This window comes from Mesoplodon densirostris, chromosome 10 (genome assembly GCF_025265405.1).
Source record: "Mesoplodon densirostris isolate mMesDen1 chromosome 10, mMesDen1 primary haplotype, whole genome shotgun sequence".
In the NCBI taxonomy this organism is placed as follows: Eukaryota; Metazoa; Chordata; class Mammalia; order Artiodactyla; family Ziphiidae; genus Mesoplodon; species Mesoplodon densirostris.
The window spans coordinates 41,173,729-41,189,925 of NC_082670.1; the positions used below are offsets into that span (position 1 = coordinate 41,173,729).

At 48.1% G+C, this 16,197-nt stretch overlaps 2 protein-coding genes across 2 annotated transcripts; one reads left to right on the top strand and one right to left on the bottom strand.

Moving 5' to 3' along the window:
* Positions 1–329: 329 nt before the first annotated feature.
* Positions 330–7,710, bottom strand: PSMB9 (proteasome 20S subunit beta 9). The gene is made up of 6 exons (XM_060110024.1): positions 7,585–7,710; positions 5,700–5,767; positions 3,515–3,646; positions 2,718–2,847; positions 2,333–2,474; positions 330–1,662 (listed from the first exon to the last, which is right to left on the bottom strand). Exons 1-6 carry the CDS (start codon positions 7,642–7,644, stop codon positions 1,535–1,537), a joined length of 660 nt encoding a protein of 219 aa, XP_059966007.1. The 5' UTR covers positions 7,645–7,710; the 3' UTR covers positions 330–1,534.
* Positions 7,711–7,808: 98 nt separating this feature from the next.
* On the top strand, positions 7,809–16,084 carry TAP1 (transporter 1, ATP binding cassette subfamily B member). The gene is made up of 11 exons (XM_060109491.1): positions 7,809–8,852; positions 9,332–9,446; positions 9,585–9,715; positions 10,477–10,682; positions 11,344–11,541; positions 12,387–12,515; positions 12,678–12,866; positions 13,439–13,612; positions 13,854–14,016; positions 14,307–14,443; positions 15,483–16,084. Exons 1-11 carry the CDS (start codon positions 8,255–8,257, stop codon positions 15,693–15,695), a joined length of 2,253 nt encoding a protein of 750 aa, XP_059965474.1. The 5' UTR covers positions 7,809–8,254; the 3' UTR covers positions 15,696–16,084.
* The last annotated feature ends 113 nt before the right edge of the window (positions 16,085–16,197 follow it).

Here is a 16,197-nt window from a genome sequence, read left to right on the forward strand (position 1 = left end):
CTTTAGTCTACTCTCCAGAGTTCGAGGTGGGGAGTTGTAATCAGCAGGAGAGATAGGCTCTTAAACTATTCTGTTAAATTTCAAAAAAAATTAAATCTCATGGCTAGAAAGAACTCAAGGCTCTAGTAATTTATTTTTATTTTTCAGTTTAAACGGTTGATCTAATTTTTATTTGCAATGTACAATTTATTTATTTAACATCTTTATTGGAGTATAATTGCTTTACAATGTTGTGTTAGTTTCTGCTGTATAAGAAAGTGAATCAGCTATATGCATAGATATATCCCTATATCCCCTCCCTCTTGAGTCTCCCTCCCACCCTCCCTATCTAGAGGGCTAGATGGTCACAAAGCACCGAGCTGAGGCTGCTTCCCACTAGCTATCTATTTTACATTTGGTAGTGTGTATATGTCAATGCTACTCTCTCTTTGTCCCAGCTTACCCTTCCCCCTCCCCTAGGCTCTAGTAATCTTAGATTATTTTTCTCCAAACCAAATACACACTACCAAGGACATAGGAACGTCTTAGGGTACTTTGAATTTGTATGTTGAGCCTGAGATCCAGAGAGAAAAGCAGACAGAAGCTTCCTGGGTAGCCTACTAGGATTTCTGTTAAATAGACCTCTTAACTGCTCACTTATGAGCAAAATGGCATTGAATGTCAAAACTATAAACCACCTTAGAAGTCACTCAACACCTTCATTTGATAGAAGAGAAAATGAGGGCTCAAAGAAGGGGAGTAATTTGTTCTCGCACTCAGAAAGTGCCTGGCAACGATAGGACCAGAACTCAGCCTGTTTCATACAGTTACTCAAACATCTAGTGATGACTTCGTAAGTGTCAAATCATGGGCTAGGCTAATTATTGCAGGTTTCAAGGAGGAGATGCTGTATGAAGCTTGCGGGAATAGAAGGTTTCATGTTGTGGTAGAGGAAAGGCATATGGTAAACTAAATCCCACATCTCAGCTTTTGAACTTGCCATGACTTACTCTTCCTAAATTCCCATCTATCCGTACACAGAAGTAGTTGTCCTACCTACATAAGATTTTTTTGTTTGGGTTCTAAGAAATGAAGTTTATAAGCATGTAGCTAATGCTTGGTTCAATAAATGTAGCTTTTTTGGTTCTTGTTATTATTCTTTGAAATTCACAAGTACCCCCCCACCAAATATTTAAGTACTTATCAGTTTTTGGTCTCTAATGTGAATGAATGCATTATGAAAGGAATTCTCTTCCATGTGAGTTTGCTGGTGCTCTTAGCTAATTCTCCTGTGTGTAGCTGTCTTAGCTACCTATGACCTGTCATGTGTAGAGCCCTTCCTGGTTCTAGTATATACCCCGCCTCCCCGCCCACCTCTCTCTCCTGTGGGAAAGATGTTTTAGACCTGGGGACAAAAGAATAAAAAAGATATGCTAACATCTGGGTGGGAAGAAGCCCCCTTCCCAAGCTTCATCTCTCTGAGTGACCATGACCATACCAGGTTCCGGTCCCAGAAACTTTATTATAAAATAAAGAAGGGAAGTCTGAGAAAGATTCACTCGTCATAGAATTTCGGCAGCTCATTGCCCAAGATGACTCGATGGTCCACACCAGTGGCTGTGATCGTGACCAGGTAGATGACGCCCCCACTGGAGCCATCCCGGTTCATGGCCAGAGCAATAGCTGCAGAGGGTTTCAGGTTGCAGACAGGAAGAGAGAATGGCTTAGCTTCAAATATTGTTTCCCTTCCCTCCTGTCCATATGCCTATGACCACTTTCAGACTTCAGAACCCATCTCCTAGAGATGCATATTTAGTGGTGGTCAACCAACTTAAAAAAACAAAAAGTCTTCACATGATGTCCATGCTCTCAATACTCCCATCATGACTGATTTCAAGTTATAAATAGATGAATAAGCAGCTCTCCAACCTTGAATATTTAACAATCAACTCTTATGAGCGGGCCCAAGCTAGCTCACCACTGGTTCTTGTGGTCACCCTAGATCTTAATTTGGTGTACTCATAACAATCCTGGTTTATGCCTTTTATCCTGAAAGCCCATCTAGTTTAGCCTTTGTCCTGCTATCTCTCACTCTCAAAAGTGTCCCAGTTTGGACGTTTTCTGTTTTTTTTTTTGGCTGTGCCGCATGGCTTGCGGGATCTTAGTTCCCCCACCAGGGATCCAACCCGGGCCCCGGGAAGTGAAAGCGAGGAGTTCCAACCACTGGACCGCCAGGGAATTCCCATTGGACATTTAATTAAATGGTCACCCATGTATTCTTATTCCTCATACTCTACCTCCTTCCCACATTTAACAACCCTTGCCCCAGGTACCCTTCTACTTGCTTAGTTACCATTCGTGGTGAAGCGCCTGCACTCCTCCGGGGACATGCCTGGTTTATATGCTGCGTCCACATAACCGTAGATATAGGTGCTGCCAGAGCCACCAATGGCAAAGGGCTGTCGAATCAGCATCCCTCCCATGGTCCCATATACCTGGGGGAGGCATCCTCAGGTCAGACTCTAGAAGCCTCCCTCCTCTGCTCACCACTGAGACAAGCAGGTGGTATCCACTCTGCAGTGAAGCCCCAGCATCTCATGCCCTTCTCCTTTGAGCCTATCCTACATTTTCGAGGCAGTGTCTTCGGAACTCTTAGCGAGAATGCCATATGACCTCCATCTCCCTCTCTGCGGGAGAGGGGAACCCCGAGGGAGGGAGGACATTGGGAGAAGACTCACCTGGCCCCCTTCGCGTCCGTCCCAGCCTGCAACCATGAGATGTGCAGACAGGTCCTCCCGATATTTATAGGTGATATTCCTCACCACGTTTGCAGCAGCCAGAACGAGTGGGAGTTCCTCCAGTTCCATTCTAAAGGAAGGGTTAGGAATAGGCAGTAATATGATTTTCCTGAAGTTCCACCCTCCTGGGCCATTACCATCATCGCTGCCGGGGGAACACCCGAAACCTATAGCAGCAAGGATTCAAACTCTAGCTCCCCTCCTACAAGTGCAGGGGAACAAGAGTCTCACATCACCCACTGGGAAGAAGTTTCAATTGCTAATTGTTCTCCCTCCTTTACTCTGTCCCACCCCCATTCCCCAATGACATAATTCTCCTGACTGCCAGAGCCCTGCCCATGACGGTAAAAGCAGGTAAACTTTACTTCTGCCCTAATGACCTTGGTTTCCCCTACGGTCACCACCTGATATTATGGTGGCCCACGTCCTAATCTTCTTCCCTACTATTTATATTAGGAGGGTGATTTGCAGTTTTTGAACTACTTTCACTCATATTTTTTGATTCTGGAAATAGCCACCTGGTGAGGTAGGGTAGGTACTATTAGTTATCTCTACTCTACAGGTGCAGAAACCAGCTTCGAGAGATTCAAGTGCCCGTTCAACACTAATGAAAACCAGAGGCAAAGCAAGAATTTTTCATTTTCCACAGCAGTGCTCCTGAAACAGGACTCTGTATAGGGGTTCACTGGTTGGGGGAACTCTAGGTGGTGTGGACTGGGGACTCCAAAACTTCATACCCATGGAGCTCCAGCTGGTAGGCAGCCATGTCCGCTATGGCCTGAGCATCAGCAGCTGAGCCAGAGAGAGCACAGTAGATGCGCTGGTGCAGGGGGGACAGCTTGTCAAACACTCGGTTCACCACAGCCTCTCTGTCAGGAAGTAGTCAAAAGTCATCAACGTTAGAGATGCCAAGTTTTAATGAAATTTTATTGAAGTATAGTTGATTTACAATGTCGTGTTAATTTCTGCTTACAGCAAAATGATTCAGTTATACATATACATATTCTTTTTCATTATGGTTTATCACAGGATACTGAATATAGTTCCCTGTGCTATACAGTAGCACCTTGTTGTTTATCCATCCTATATATACTAGTTTGCATCTGCTAACCCAAACTCTCAATCCAGCCCTTCCCCACCCCCCTCCCCCTTGGCAACCACAAGTCCGTTCTCTACGTCTGTGAGTCTGTTTCTGTTTGGTAGATATGTTCATTTGTGTCATACTTTAGATTCCACATATAAGTGGTATCTTTTGGTATTTGTCTTTCTCTTTCCGACTATGCTTAATATGATAATCTCTAGGTCCATCCACGTTGCTGCAAATGGCATTATTTCATTCTTTTTTAGGGCTGAGTAATAGTCTATTGTGTGTGTATATATATATATATATATATATATATATATACACACCACATTTTCTTTTTTTAAAAAATTTTTTATTGGTGTATAGTTGATTTACAATGTTGTGTTAGTTTCAGGTGTACAGCAAAATGAATCAGCTACATATATACATATATTCACTCTTTTTTTTTTAGTATAAAGACAACCCTCAGAATGGGAGAACATATTTGCAAATGAAGCAACTGACAAGAGATTAATCTCCAAAATATAATGGCTCATGCAGCTCAATATCAAAAAACCAAATAACCCAATCAAAAAATGGGCAGAAGATCTAAACAGACATTTCTCCAAATAAGACATACAGATGGCCAAAAAGCACATGAAAAGATGCTCAACATCACTAATTATTAGAGAAATGCAAATCAAAACTACAATGAGGTATCACCTCACACTGGTCAGAATGGCCATCAACAAAAAATCTACAAACAATAAATGCTGGAGAGGGTGTGGAGTAAAGGGAACCCTCCTACATTGTTGGTGGGAATGTAAATTGGTACAGCCACTATGGAGAACAGTATGTAGGTTCCTTAGAAAACTAAAGATAGAACTACCATATGACCCAGCAATCCCACTCCTGGGCATATACCTAGAGAAAAACATAATTCAAAAAGATAGATGCACCCCAATGTTCATGGTGTACCACGTCTTCCTTACCCATTCCTCTGTCGATGGACATTTAGGTTGCTTCCATGTCTTGGCTACTGTAAATAGTGCTGCTATGAACATAGGGGTGCATGTATCTTTTCGAATTATAGTTTTGTCTGGATATATGCCCAGGAGTGGGACTGCTGGATCATATAGAGAGTTGCCAAAATGTTTGATGTTCACCTTTCGGTGTTTCTCAAATTTATTTCACAAGAGAATGGCTTCAGAGTACATGAAATGTAATGCTTGGATTAAAGCAGGAAGCAAAGAATCGTCTCAAACAAACGAAACACTGCAAGTAATGATCAAAATTAGATTTATTTTCAGGCTTAGATTTTCATAATAAAACAAAAAATACTAAATTAAGCTAAGAATAATCTTTGCCTTATTAATTTTTCTTCGTTATTAACCATATTGAGGAAGTTATGTGTTCTATGGAACAGAAAGTAAGTAATGTTGATCTAATCCTGTATACTTATCTTGTATGTGAGGAAACTGGCCAGAAGGGAGAAAGATAAAACTTAGTTCAACATGTGATGGATCAGAAACCAGAATATCTGCTTGGCAGGACCATCTTTTCTATCTCTAAACATAGATGGAAGGTGGGCCCCTGAAATCTCTATCTCCTAAACCCTTTTCAGACCGATTCCGTGACTCCCTGGGATGGGCCACATTAGCATCCAGGCCCCAGATTCTTCTCCATGAATTCAGAGACCCAAATACCCACCCAATATCTTATCATAGTGGCCTTTCTGAAAGGTTCACTCAGTTTCTCCAATGCTTCAGTTTGCCAGTCTCTTTATGAATGGTTAAGAAAAATGTGCACTGGGGGACATTAGCTTCCTTCCAAAAGTACACACCGGCACTGCTACTCACCCTGCAGACACCCGGGAATCAGATCCCACCACGACGCCCCCATCAAACTCTACCGCCATGATGGTTGTCTGCAGAGACACAGAGGATGGAACGTCAGAGCAGCAAGAGCCTTGATCCCTTCATGTTACAGATGAGGAAACATTCTCAGAATGGGGAGGCGACTGGCTCTAGGTTATACAGTAATTTAGGCCAGAGCTGACTCCCAGAATGGGATTCTTTTCTTCATCTTTCCATTTTGTCTCTTGTCTCTCCCAGCAGCAAGGGAATGTCAGAGCCTGGCAGTGGTATCACACAGAGAGAATGGTATCCCTAGAATCCTTCCACTGTAAAGAGAGAGAGGTGGGTTGAGGCTCCTAGGGGCGTAAGTGCTCCCTTTGAGTGAAGGGCTCAGGGTGGGCACTTCCAAGTCCTGGTGATGCAGCTCCACAAATCAATTACCTCCGCATGCGCTTGTTGTGTGTACAGATGTGCTACAGACCTCTCCATGCAGCGAGTGACCGTGACCTTGGGAAACAAGCTCAAGCCCTTTTTTTGGGCCCACAATCATCCACCCCACCTCCCCTTAATGAGAAGTGAGCTCTTTCAGTTTACTGAACAACAGAAAACATCTCAGGGGTCAGTGGTTAGCATGGCCACGTGTCAAGGAAGGAGGAAAGCAGCAAGAAACACATGGAACAGTTTAAAGTAGAGGTCTCATTTAAGGATTTCTTATCAAGAGGTAAATAGCCAGGGGAAGAGATCTGTACCAAAAGAGGATTTGATTGGGGAGTTTGAGCTGACTTTTTCAGGTCAAGAAAAGAAATTAAACAAAAGAATTAAGGAAGAGTGAAGGAGGATAAAGCTACATTTTTTTACTCCTGTTGAACTGGAAAAAGCCTTAAAGATCCTACAAGTGAAGAAACTGAGTCATAGAGAATGCAAATGACTTGTCGAAGGTCCACAGGACTAAAATCCATGTCTAGCTCCCGTGCTTTGTTTTGATTTCTACTTCTTACTTTTCACTGCTCATCTGGCAGTGAGGAGAGATTTTCTAATTTATAAATGGTTTTACGGCTTCTCACCACTCCATAAATTACTCTGGCCTCCAGGGATGTTGGCTGAGTGTTCATTTTGACATACCGATTCATCATGAATAGCACAGCAGAGAACAGGGGCAACCCCATCCAAGAGGTTATTCCTATATAACAAAGCTGCCCCAAAGCTAAGCTTGGTGGCAGTTTGAAAGCAGAAGCCAGCCTGCCTTGGGCTGCCATCTGCCCCAGGGGTCCAGCCTGGGCAAAAGTCGTCCAGCAGGTTGTGGAGTTGGGTGGGGAAGACATGGGGAAGGGAGCACGATGACACCTGGGCCAAGTAGGAGCCTTCCTGGGCCAGGCTGGGGAAGGGCACCTCCAGCTCACATGGAACCCGCATTATCAGTGCTGGGGCTATGAGTTACCCACGGGCTAGTTTATCAAAAGTCTGTGTGATGCGTCCCTTCTCAATCAGTGCCCATACTCCCCTCTCTCAAGTGCTGTCCTACTTAACCCAGGGCACCGTTTCCTTTTCTCTGTGCACCTTCTCCAACCCCCTCCCTTGATTTAAACAGCGGCTCTCTCTAGCCCAGAGTGAAAGCGAAAGCGCTTTAGGGCAGCTTCTCCTTAACGCTTCCAGCTCAGAGCCAAAGGACACCTTCTCCGCCTGCCTCCCGTGCCCAGTTCCTTCGCGGACCCCTAGACGACCCCTTCAGAATACAGACGCCCGTGTTCATTTCGGGATGTGAGCACTGGCTGCTACAAGCTATCTCCCCACTCTTGTAACTCCAAATTCACTCTTTGGCGCTTCCAGCGTCCCCCTATCGCTCCACTTCCTCCACCCCTCCGCTAACCCTCAAGCCCAGACTCATTACCCCGGTGTGGACTTCTCTGGCCCGGAGTAAGTCTCCGGTGGGTGCTCCCGCTCGCAGCATCCGGGCGCCGTGCTCCCCGCCGCCTGGGGCACTGGTTTGCGACCTGGGACAGCGCGCCGCTCGCTGCGTACAGCTCCGCCCCTTCTCCACGCCCGCCAGAGGGCGCCCGGGTCTATGCCGTGAGGCTTCGCATCCGGGCGCTAACTTGCGCGGGGCAGAACTGCCCGGAGACAGATGACGTAGAACCACACGCAGAGGCTGGAGTGAGAAAGTCGCGGCAAGTGGGTCCTGCAAGTGGAGGCGAGGACAGGAGGGTCGGGTGTTGGGAATGGAGAAGGTGGAGCACCAGGGCTGCTCCCCTAAACCTAGGATCTGATGTCGACGCCCTCCCCCGACTTAGTCCGGGCAGGCCGCCTTCGGAGTGGGCGGGTTTGGGGAGCCGGAGACGCTTTCGTTTTCCCTTTAGCGTAAACTGCTCACTTCTGGTCAGCGCCGGCGGGCTCGGCGGGTTCCCGGGACTTTCCGAAGCCCCGCTCCGGCTCGCCCTGCTCCCTCCCCGCCTCGGTCCGGGCGCCCGCCCTGCTACGACTCCAACAGCGTCCGGAGACTCCGTCCCGGCGAGGACGGCGAGAGTCCCAGGACCCGAGCCAGCCTGGAACCGCGCGCGCCCATGGCTTGCTCGGAGTCCCCCGCTCCCTGCGGGTGTCTCCGCCTCTCCCGAGCCTCCCTCGCGTGCCTGGGGACAGCGCTGCTGCTCCTCGCCGACTGGATGTTGCTCCGGCTGGCGCTGCCCCGAATAGCCTCCCTGCTGGTACCCCCTGCGCTGCCGCTGCTCCGGGTCTGGGTGGCGGGCCTGAGCCGCTGGGCGGTGCTGTGGCTGGGAGCCCGAGGCGTCCTCTGGGCAGCGCTGGGCTTCCGGAGAGAAAGCGCAGGAGTCCGGGGATGGCTGGCTGCTTTGGAGCCGCTGGCGGCGGCGCTGGGCTTGGCCCTGCCGGGACTTGCCTCGTTCCGAGTGCTGGGCTCGTGGGGAGCCCCCGGGGACGCTCACAGCACCCGGCCAGTGCACTGGGGAAGTCGCCTGGACGCCTTTGCGCTCAGCTACACGGCGGCACTGCCCGCGGCCGCCCTGTGGCATAAGATCAGGAGCCTTTGGGTGCAAGGAGCTCACGGCGCTTCTGGAGTGGCGGTGAGCCGGCTTCTAGGCTTCCTGGGCCCAGAGATACAACGCCTCCCGCTCCTTCTGGCCCTGGTGGTACTCTCCTGTCTTGGTAAGGGGGATGCAGGGGGAGAGGGACGAGGCTAGAGGACTGGGAAGGAATCGAGAGTAATGGTCAGTGAGATAGATTGGTATGAGTTCTCGGAAATGTGGATGAGGGGAAGGGGACCCAGCTCAGGTCTTAAGAAGAGCCCCCACTCCCCACCCCAGTGGAGATGGAAGAGCCCTGTACTGGGTAGGAGTCAGGAGTCCTGGACTCCAGGGCTGCCCCAGACGTTGTTTCACTGGCCACCTTGGACAAGGCCTTTCCTCTGGGGCAGCCCATCCTATGATCCCTAGCCTTCCTCATTCAACCTCTAGAGGTCTGGTGGGGCCACGGGGTTTTGAGTTCCCAGGTGGCCCGTTTAGGTGTAGATTGTGTCTTTCTGCCACTGCCCTCCAGGATTATGGGCAAAGGTGAAAGGAGGGTGGGCCGGGGGCCGTCTGGTTAGAGCTGACCTGCTTAGACTTGATATTTCTCTCCCTCCCTAGGGGAGATGGCTGTTCCATTCTTCACGGGCCGTTTCACGGACTGGATTCTACAAGACAGGACAGGCGCTGCCTTCACTCGAAACATAACTCTCATGTCTGTCCTCACCATAGCCAGGTCTGGGGGCTGAAGTTGGAAGACTGGGGATGGGGGAACCCTGAAAAAGAGGGAGTTGAAAGTTGGGGCTACCGTCCAGAGTGCATTTCTCGGGGGCACCCTGACCGTGCCCGGCCCTCCGTCTCTGTCTCCTTCTAGTGCAGTGCTGGAATTCACGGCTGATGGAATCTACAACAGCACCATGGGCCGCGTGCACTGCCACCTGCAGGGAGAGGTGTTTCGGGCTGTCCTGCGCCAGGAAACAGAGTTTTTTCAAAAGAACCAAACAGGTTTCTCATGAAACTCTTTTCACTATCCATCCACTTACTGTTTATATCCCCATACATCTTTTTACTTATAACCTTGATCCTTCTCTCACAGGTAAACGTCATCATGTCTTATTCTTGACGTGCCTCAAGAGCAAAATACATATACTCCTTACCTGCAGAAAAACCTAGTGTTTCCATCCAAGATTTTCCCACAGATATATCTCTCTGTGTGTATTTAGATAGAAATGACAGGAATTTCAAACCTGGAAATTTTGAGATCACAGAGTCCAACCACCTCGTTTTACAGGGATGGGAACTGAGGCCCAGGCCCTAAATGCCAAAACTTGCATAGACACGTATGGATAGAGATGAACTTGGGAATAGAACCCATCTCTTGATTCCCAGTCCAGGACTTGCTACAGTTTTCGGGACTGCTTTCTAGCAGCACCTTCGTTTTTCTCCAGCTCTGTTATATGATCAGTTTAAATTTTTCCTGCCTATGTGCAGGGGATATACAAGTTCTTTAGAGAACAGAAATCTGTCAGAGAATTAGAAATTCACAAGGGCGTCAATTTCTTTAGAGTTAAAATGAAGGTCTGTGGCCAGGCTTTTCCTCTGGAACCCATTCTCCTTGAGTTGAGATTCCAAGCCTCCCTAAACCACTGACCTTGTTTTCCAGACCTTCTTAGAACCCCTCCCCCTGGCACCCTGGCTCATTGCCAGTCCCTCACATCACTTTGAGCTTCTCACTCACTCACTCTCTTCTCCTCAACCCTTGGCAGGTGCCATCACATCTCGGGTCACACAGGACACGTCCACCATGTGTGAGTCTCTGAGTTCGGAGCTGAGCCTCTTGCTGTGGTACCTCGTGCGTGGACTGTGTCTCTTGGGGCTCATGCTCTGGGGGTCCCCGTCCCTCACCATGGTCACCTTGCTTGCCCTGCCACTACTTTTCCTTCTGCCTAAGAAGCTGGGAAAATGGCACGAGGTATGTCCAGGGAGTTGCCTCAACCTATACTGACCCTCATCGCCCAGACTTGGTGGGCTCTCCTCACAGATTCCTTTCCTGGCACCTTCGCTGATTTTTCATCTTTTTGAAACTCCTTGTCCATGTTCCTGGATTGCTCAGTGTCGATCTTCACCTTCTCTGTGTCTTCTAATGTCTGCCTACAATCTGTCTTTAAGCATATGATCACCGAGGTTGGGGTTAACATATACATACTACTATATATAAGACAGATAAGTAACAAGGACCTACTGTATAGCACAAGGAACTCTATCTAATACTCTGTAATAGCATATATACGAAAGAACTCTGGGAGAGAATAGATATGTATGTATGTATAACTAAATCACTTCACGGTATACCTGAAACTAACATAATATTGTAAATCAACTATACTCCAATATAAAATGAAAACTAAAAAAAAGGAATATGATCACCAGTCTCCAGAATATGATCCTCTATGACCCTTCTGAGTCATTTTCCTCTTCTCTGTATCTCTTTAGTATCCGTGGGGGATATAGCTGTGTCCCTTTCTCTTCTGTCTCTCTGCCCTTTCTCACTTTAATCTACAATTCGATAACTCAGGTCGCGTCCCTTATGGTTTGCCAACCACGTGTGACATCTCTTGTCCATGTCTCCACAGGTGCTGGCAGCACAGGTGCAGGAATCTCTGGCAAAATCCAGCCAGGTGGCCATTGAAGTGCTGTCAGCTATGCCTACAGTCCGGAGCTTTGCCAACGAAGAGGGTGAGGCCCAGAAGTTCAGGCAAAAGCTGCATGAAATGAAGACACTCAACCAGAAGGAGGCCCTGGCCTATGCGGTCAACCTCTGGACCACCGGTGTGAGCACCTGGGGATGAATGCCTATTCCCTGGTCCCTGAGATGCTTCAATGCCATTCCCTGTCCCATGACCCTGCTCCACACTCTTCCTCCGCTGGGCAATGCTGGGTTCAGTGTCTGTATCTCAGCAACCAGAGGCTCCATGACCCCACTCAGTATTCCTAACCCCCTCCCTCTTTTTAGGCATGCTAGATGGCTTCCTTTCCCTAGGGTGCACAAAATCTCCCCGACCCCCTTTGTAGGAAAGTGCCAAGTCTTCTAGTCCCAGGGCCTTCCTTTGCCTCATAGGGGGTGCTCAGGAAGCTATACATTCCTGCACCTGGGCCTGCTTCATGCTGGAACTATGCGGATGTACTCCTGAGAGCCATGGGAATAGCGGAAGCCAAGGATGCGGGGCGTCTTGTGATGTAATTGACAGAACTAGATCAGCGATCGGAAGGTCCTGCCTTGATGCTGCCATTTACTAGCTCTGGGACCACGGGCTAGTAACTTACTTCCTCTGAGATTTTTTTCTCATTTTAAAAAATGGGAGTAATATAACCTAGTTTATAGGGCTCTTGATATGAATATTAGATGTCATTACATTCATAAAAGCCTTTTGTGAAGAGCAAGGTGCTCCCCAAACAAGGCGCTACTGGTGATGGCGATGGTAATAATTGACTTCTATCATGGGTAACCGAGTGAGACTCCATGGGATGCTATGGTTCATTCTTTAATACCTATTGAACCCCCTGAGTTACTTGGGGAAATGCGATGCTATCTCTCCTTAATGTTAATGATTCTGGTTCTTTGCACCAGAATTTTAGATTTTCCTCCCACAGTCCCTTTTCTCTGTGGCCTCCACAGATCTCAGGATTGCTGCTGAAGGTGGGAATCCTGTATTTCGGTGGGCAGCTGGTGACAAGTGGGTCTGTAAGCAGTGGGCACCTGGTCACCTTTGTTCTTTACCAGATCCAGTTCACCACAGCTGTTGAGGTGAGGTCCTTCTGTTCTCACTCCCCCGTGCTTTTCCTTCCCCTGTGCCATCACCATCTGAATCACTTTCCTTCCCTCCTTTGCCCTTCTCAAATCACATAACCCTGGTAACAGATTGGGTCCCTCCCATCCCCCGCGTCACTATTCATACCTCCCCTCCAGGTACTGCTGTCCACCTATCCCAGGGTACAGAAGGCTGTGGGCTCTTCAGAGAAAATATTTGAATACCTGGACCGGATCCCTTGCTGCCCAGCCAGTGGTGTGTTCACTTCCTTAAAGTTGCAGGGCCTCGTCCAGTTCCAGGGTGTCTCCTTCGCCTACCCAAACCGCCTAGATGTCCCAGTGCTGCAGGTACAACCTACCAATCCCTGTATTCTACCAACCTCACCCTCAACTCGACCACCCTAAATTTTCTCCCTGCCTTCAGCCTGCTTGGCACCAGGTTTAGACAGAGCCTCCCTCACCCTTCAGAGGCAAAGATGAGATCACGCGTTCCATAAAACTGCCCCCAAGCTCAAGGACCAGGCTGGATTTCTAAGAAGAATGGAAGAGGAGGCTCTCAGGGAGAAGGCTTTCCTATGCTAAGGCGTCATGGAAGCAAAAGCTGTGTCTCCAGTCTTCCTTTTTCTTTCCATCTGTGGTTTGGAATGTGATTGTTTTCTTTTTTCTCATGCTCTCTGAGATTGAGTGTGTGGCACAGCGTTCTTAGTCTTTGCCTTTGTCTTTGTTTCATCTTCCATCTGTACTCCATGGGGAGGTGTCTGTGCACGTGGAAGGGGAGTAGTTGCTGTACGTCACCATTTTCCTCCTGTCTTCTCTGGGGGAAGACATTGACAAGACAACGTAACAAGACAATGACGGACAGGTCTCAAGGTTAGGGGCCTCCGGCTGCCTCTTAGTGTGTGTGATTCTCTGGCTTCCAGGGGCTGACGTTCACCCTTTGTCCTGGTGAGGTGACCGCGCTGGTGGGGCCCAATGGGTCTGGGAAGAGCACAGTGGCTGCCCTGCTGCAGAATCTGTACCAGCCCACCGAGGGGCAGGTGCTCCTGGACGGGGAGCCCCTTCCCAAATATGAGCACTGCTACCTGCACAGACAGGTGAGCAAGAAGATGGCATGGGGAAGGGCAGGGAGCCTCAAGTCAGAAGAGCATTCTTACCGAGCACTCTGAACAGAGTGTTAGGAGACCTTAGGTGGAGGTGAGCGTGTGGTCAGGAGAGAGGCCGTGTAATTTTGTGATACGCTTCCAATAGAAGTCTTCCAATTCTCAGTCTTCAATCTCTAGAGAACCACACTCCTGTGTTCCTTGTTCTATGACTCTGCGTCGTATTTTGTCCCAGGTGGCTGCTGTGGGACAAGAGCCACAGCTATTTGGAAGAAGCTTTAAAGAAAATATTGCCTATGGCCTGGTCCAGAAGCCAACCATGGAGGACATCACAGCTGCTGCAGTGGAGTCCGGAGCCCACGGTTTCATCTCTGTACTCCCCCAAGGCTACGACACAGGTGCTCTCTCCGCTCACGTCACCACCAGACATCTTCACCTTCCTTGTAACCCCAGTAGTCTTGCCTTGATTCCTTAGCTCCCCCCACCCCACTGACATCAATTTGAAGTTGTAAGATCTTGTTCCTATGGCTCTTTTATCCTCATGTCCTCAGAACTCCTTTACCTTCCCAGAACCTTCTCTGTCTTGCTGCATCCATCAGTCCTCGGTGTGCGTGTACGTGTGTGTGCGCGCACACACACGGGTACACGTGTGCTTATTCAACTCTCACCTTGGCCCTTGTCTCTGCAGAAGTAGGTGAGGCTGGGGGCCAGCTGTCAGGGGGTCAGCGACAGACAGTGGCCTTGGCTCGAGCCTTGATCCGGAAACCACGTGTACTCATCCTGGATGATGCTACCAGTGCCCTGGATGCAAACAGCCAGTCCCGGGTAGGAGAGTCATCTTCTTAATGCCTATTTCCCATCCAGTCCTCCTTCCTTCACTCATCCTTTGTTATTATACTAACATCATAATTCTCCAGACTGGTCCTTGCAATTCTCAGTTCCCATTAGCTTCTCCCCAAGATGCCTAAAACCAGTTAAAAGAGATGATCTACAGACCCTGAACCTGTGAAGCCAAACATAAGCAAAAGACCATCCTCATAATACTAATATGAATTGAAATTTTACTGTGTGCTGCAGCTGCTGGATGTAGTCTCTTGCTCACTTATTCATCATGGATGCTTGTGAGCTGGGTGTTGTTACCCTCATCCAACAGATGATAAAGTGGAGGCTAAGAGAGGTTGAATAACATGCTCACTGTCATTCAACTATTGAATAGCAGAGACTGGACCCCAATTCAAGTCTGCCTGACTTGAATGCTCATGCTCTTTACTAGTAAGTTATATTTCCTTAAAAGAGAATATAAAAATTCGAGAGGAGAGACTATTCAATACCTTTCACTCTTTGCTTATGGGTTTCACCCTAGGGCTCTTTCTTTCATTACTTTTTTTGTTTTTTTTTTTTTAAATTTTTGTTGGAGTATAGTTGATTTACAATGTTGTGTTCGTTTCAGGTGTACAACAAAGTGAATCAGTTATACGTATACATATATCCACTCTTTTTTTTTTTTTTTTTTAGATTTTTTTTCCCATATAGACCATTACAGGGTCCTGAGTAGAGTTCGCTGTGCTATATAGTAGGTTCTTATTAGTTACCTATTTTATATACAGTAGTGTGTGTATGTGAATCCCGATCTCCCAGTTTAGGACTCTTTCTTTTATTCCTCCGTTGCCACCTCATGTAAACAGCCCTTCACAAATCAAAGGTTTGACAGAGAAACACCCAGAAGGAGAATCTTCAATTTCCTTTGGGTTATTGGCAGAGGTGGCAATGATCCTTGCAAGGTCTGTCCCAGCTCTGGAAACACAGATGTCCCCCTGAGCTGGGTGTGGTCCCCTGGTCTGACAGAGTGTATCTTTTTTCTCAGGTGGAGCAGCTCCTGTATAAAAGCCCTGAGCGGTGCTCTCGGTCTGTTCTTCTCATCACCCAGCGCCTCAGCTTGGTGAAGCAGGCTCACCACATCCTCTTTCTGGAAGGAGGCACCATCATTGAGGCGGGAACCCACCAGCAGCTCATGGCGAATAAGGGACGCTATTGCACCATGGTTCAGGCTCCTGGTGGGTCAGGTGCTCCAGAATGAAAGACTCCTCAGACCTGCACACTCCATCTCCCTCCCTTTTTCCCTCCTCTCTATAGTGGAGAGTTTGAGAACAAAGGTCTTACCAGAGTTGCAGAGTGGGCAGCTGCTACTGGGAGGGGTGACATTCTAAAATGTAACCCCTGAGGTGATGCCTGAAATTTTGCCATGAGTGTTAGCTGCTCTCCAAGCTCCTCTTGGTTATACAGATTTCCTGGAAGAAAACAGGCTTTAGAACTCCTTAGTGTAACGGTTTGGAGCCAGGGTTGGTGTGGCTAGCATGAGAAATATTTCGAATACACAGAAACAGAAGGTCAGCTCCTTTTCAACCTGACCCGAGGCATATGCTGGCCCATAAATACCCTGTGGTTTCTTGATATTTATAATAAAATTGGTGTCTTGTACTGTGGTTTCTCGTGTTTTCAGTGGACCAAATGGCCCACCGACCATTGCAGCGCCATTTTCAGGAGCTGGGTCCCTCCCTCCTTCAGCATCCTCAGTGTTT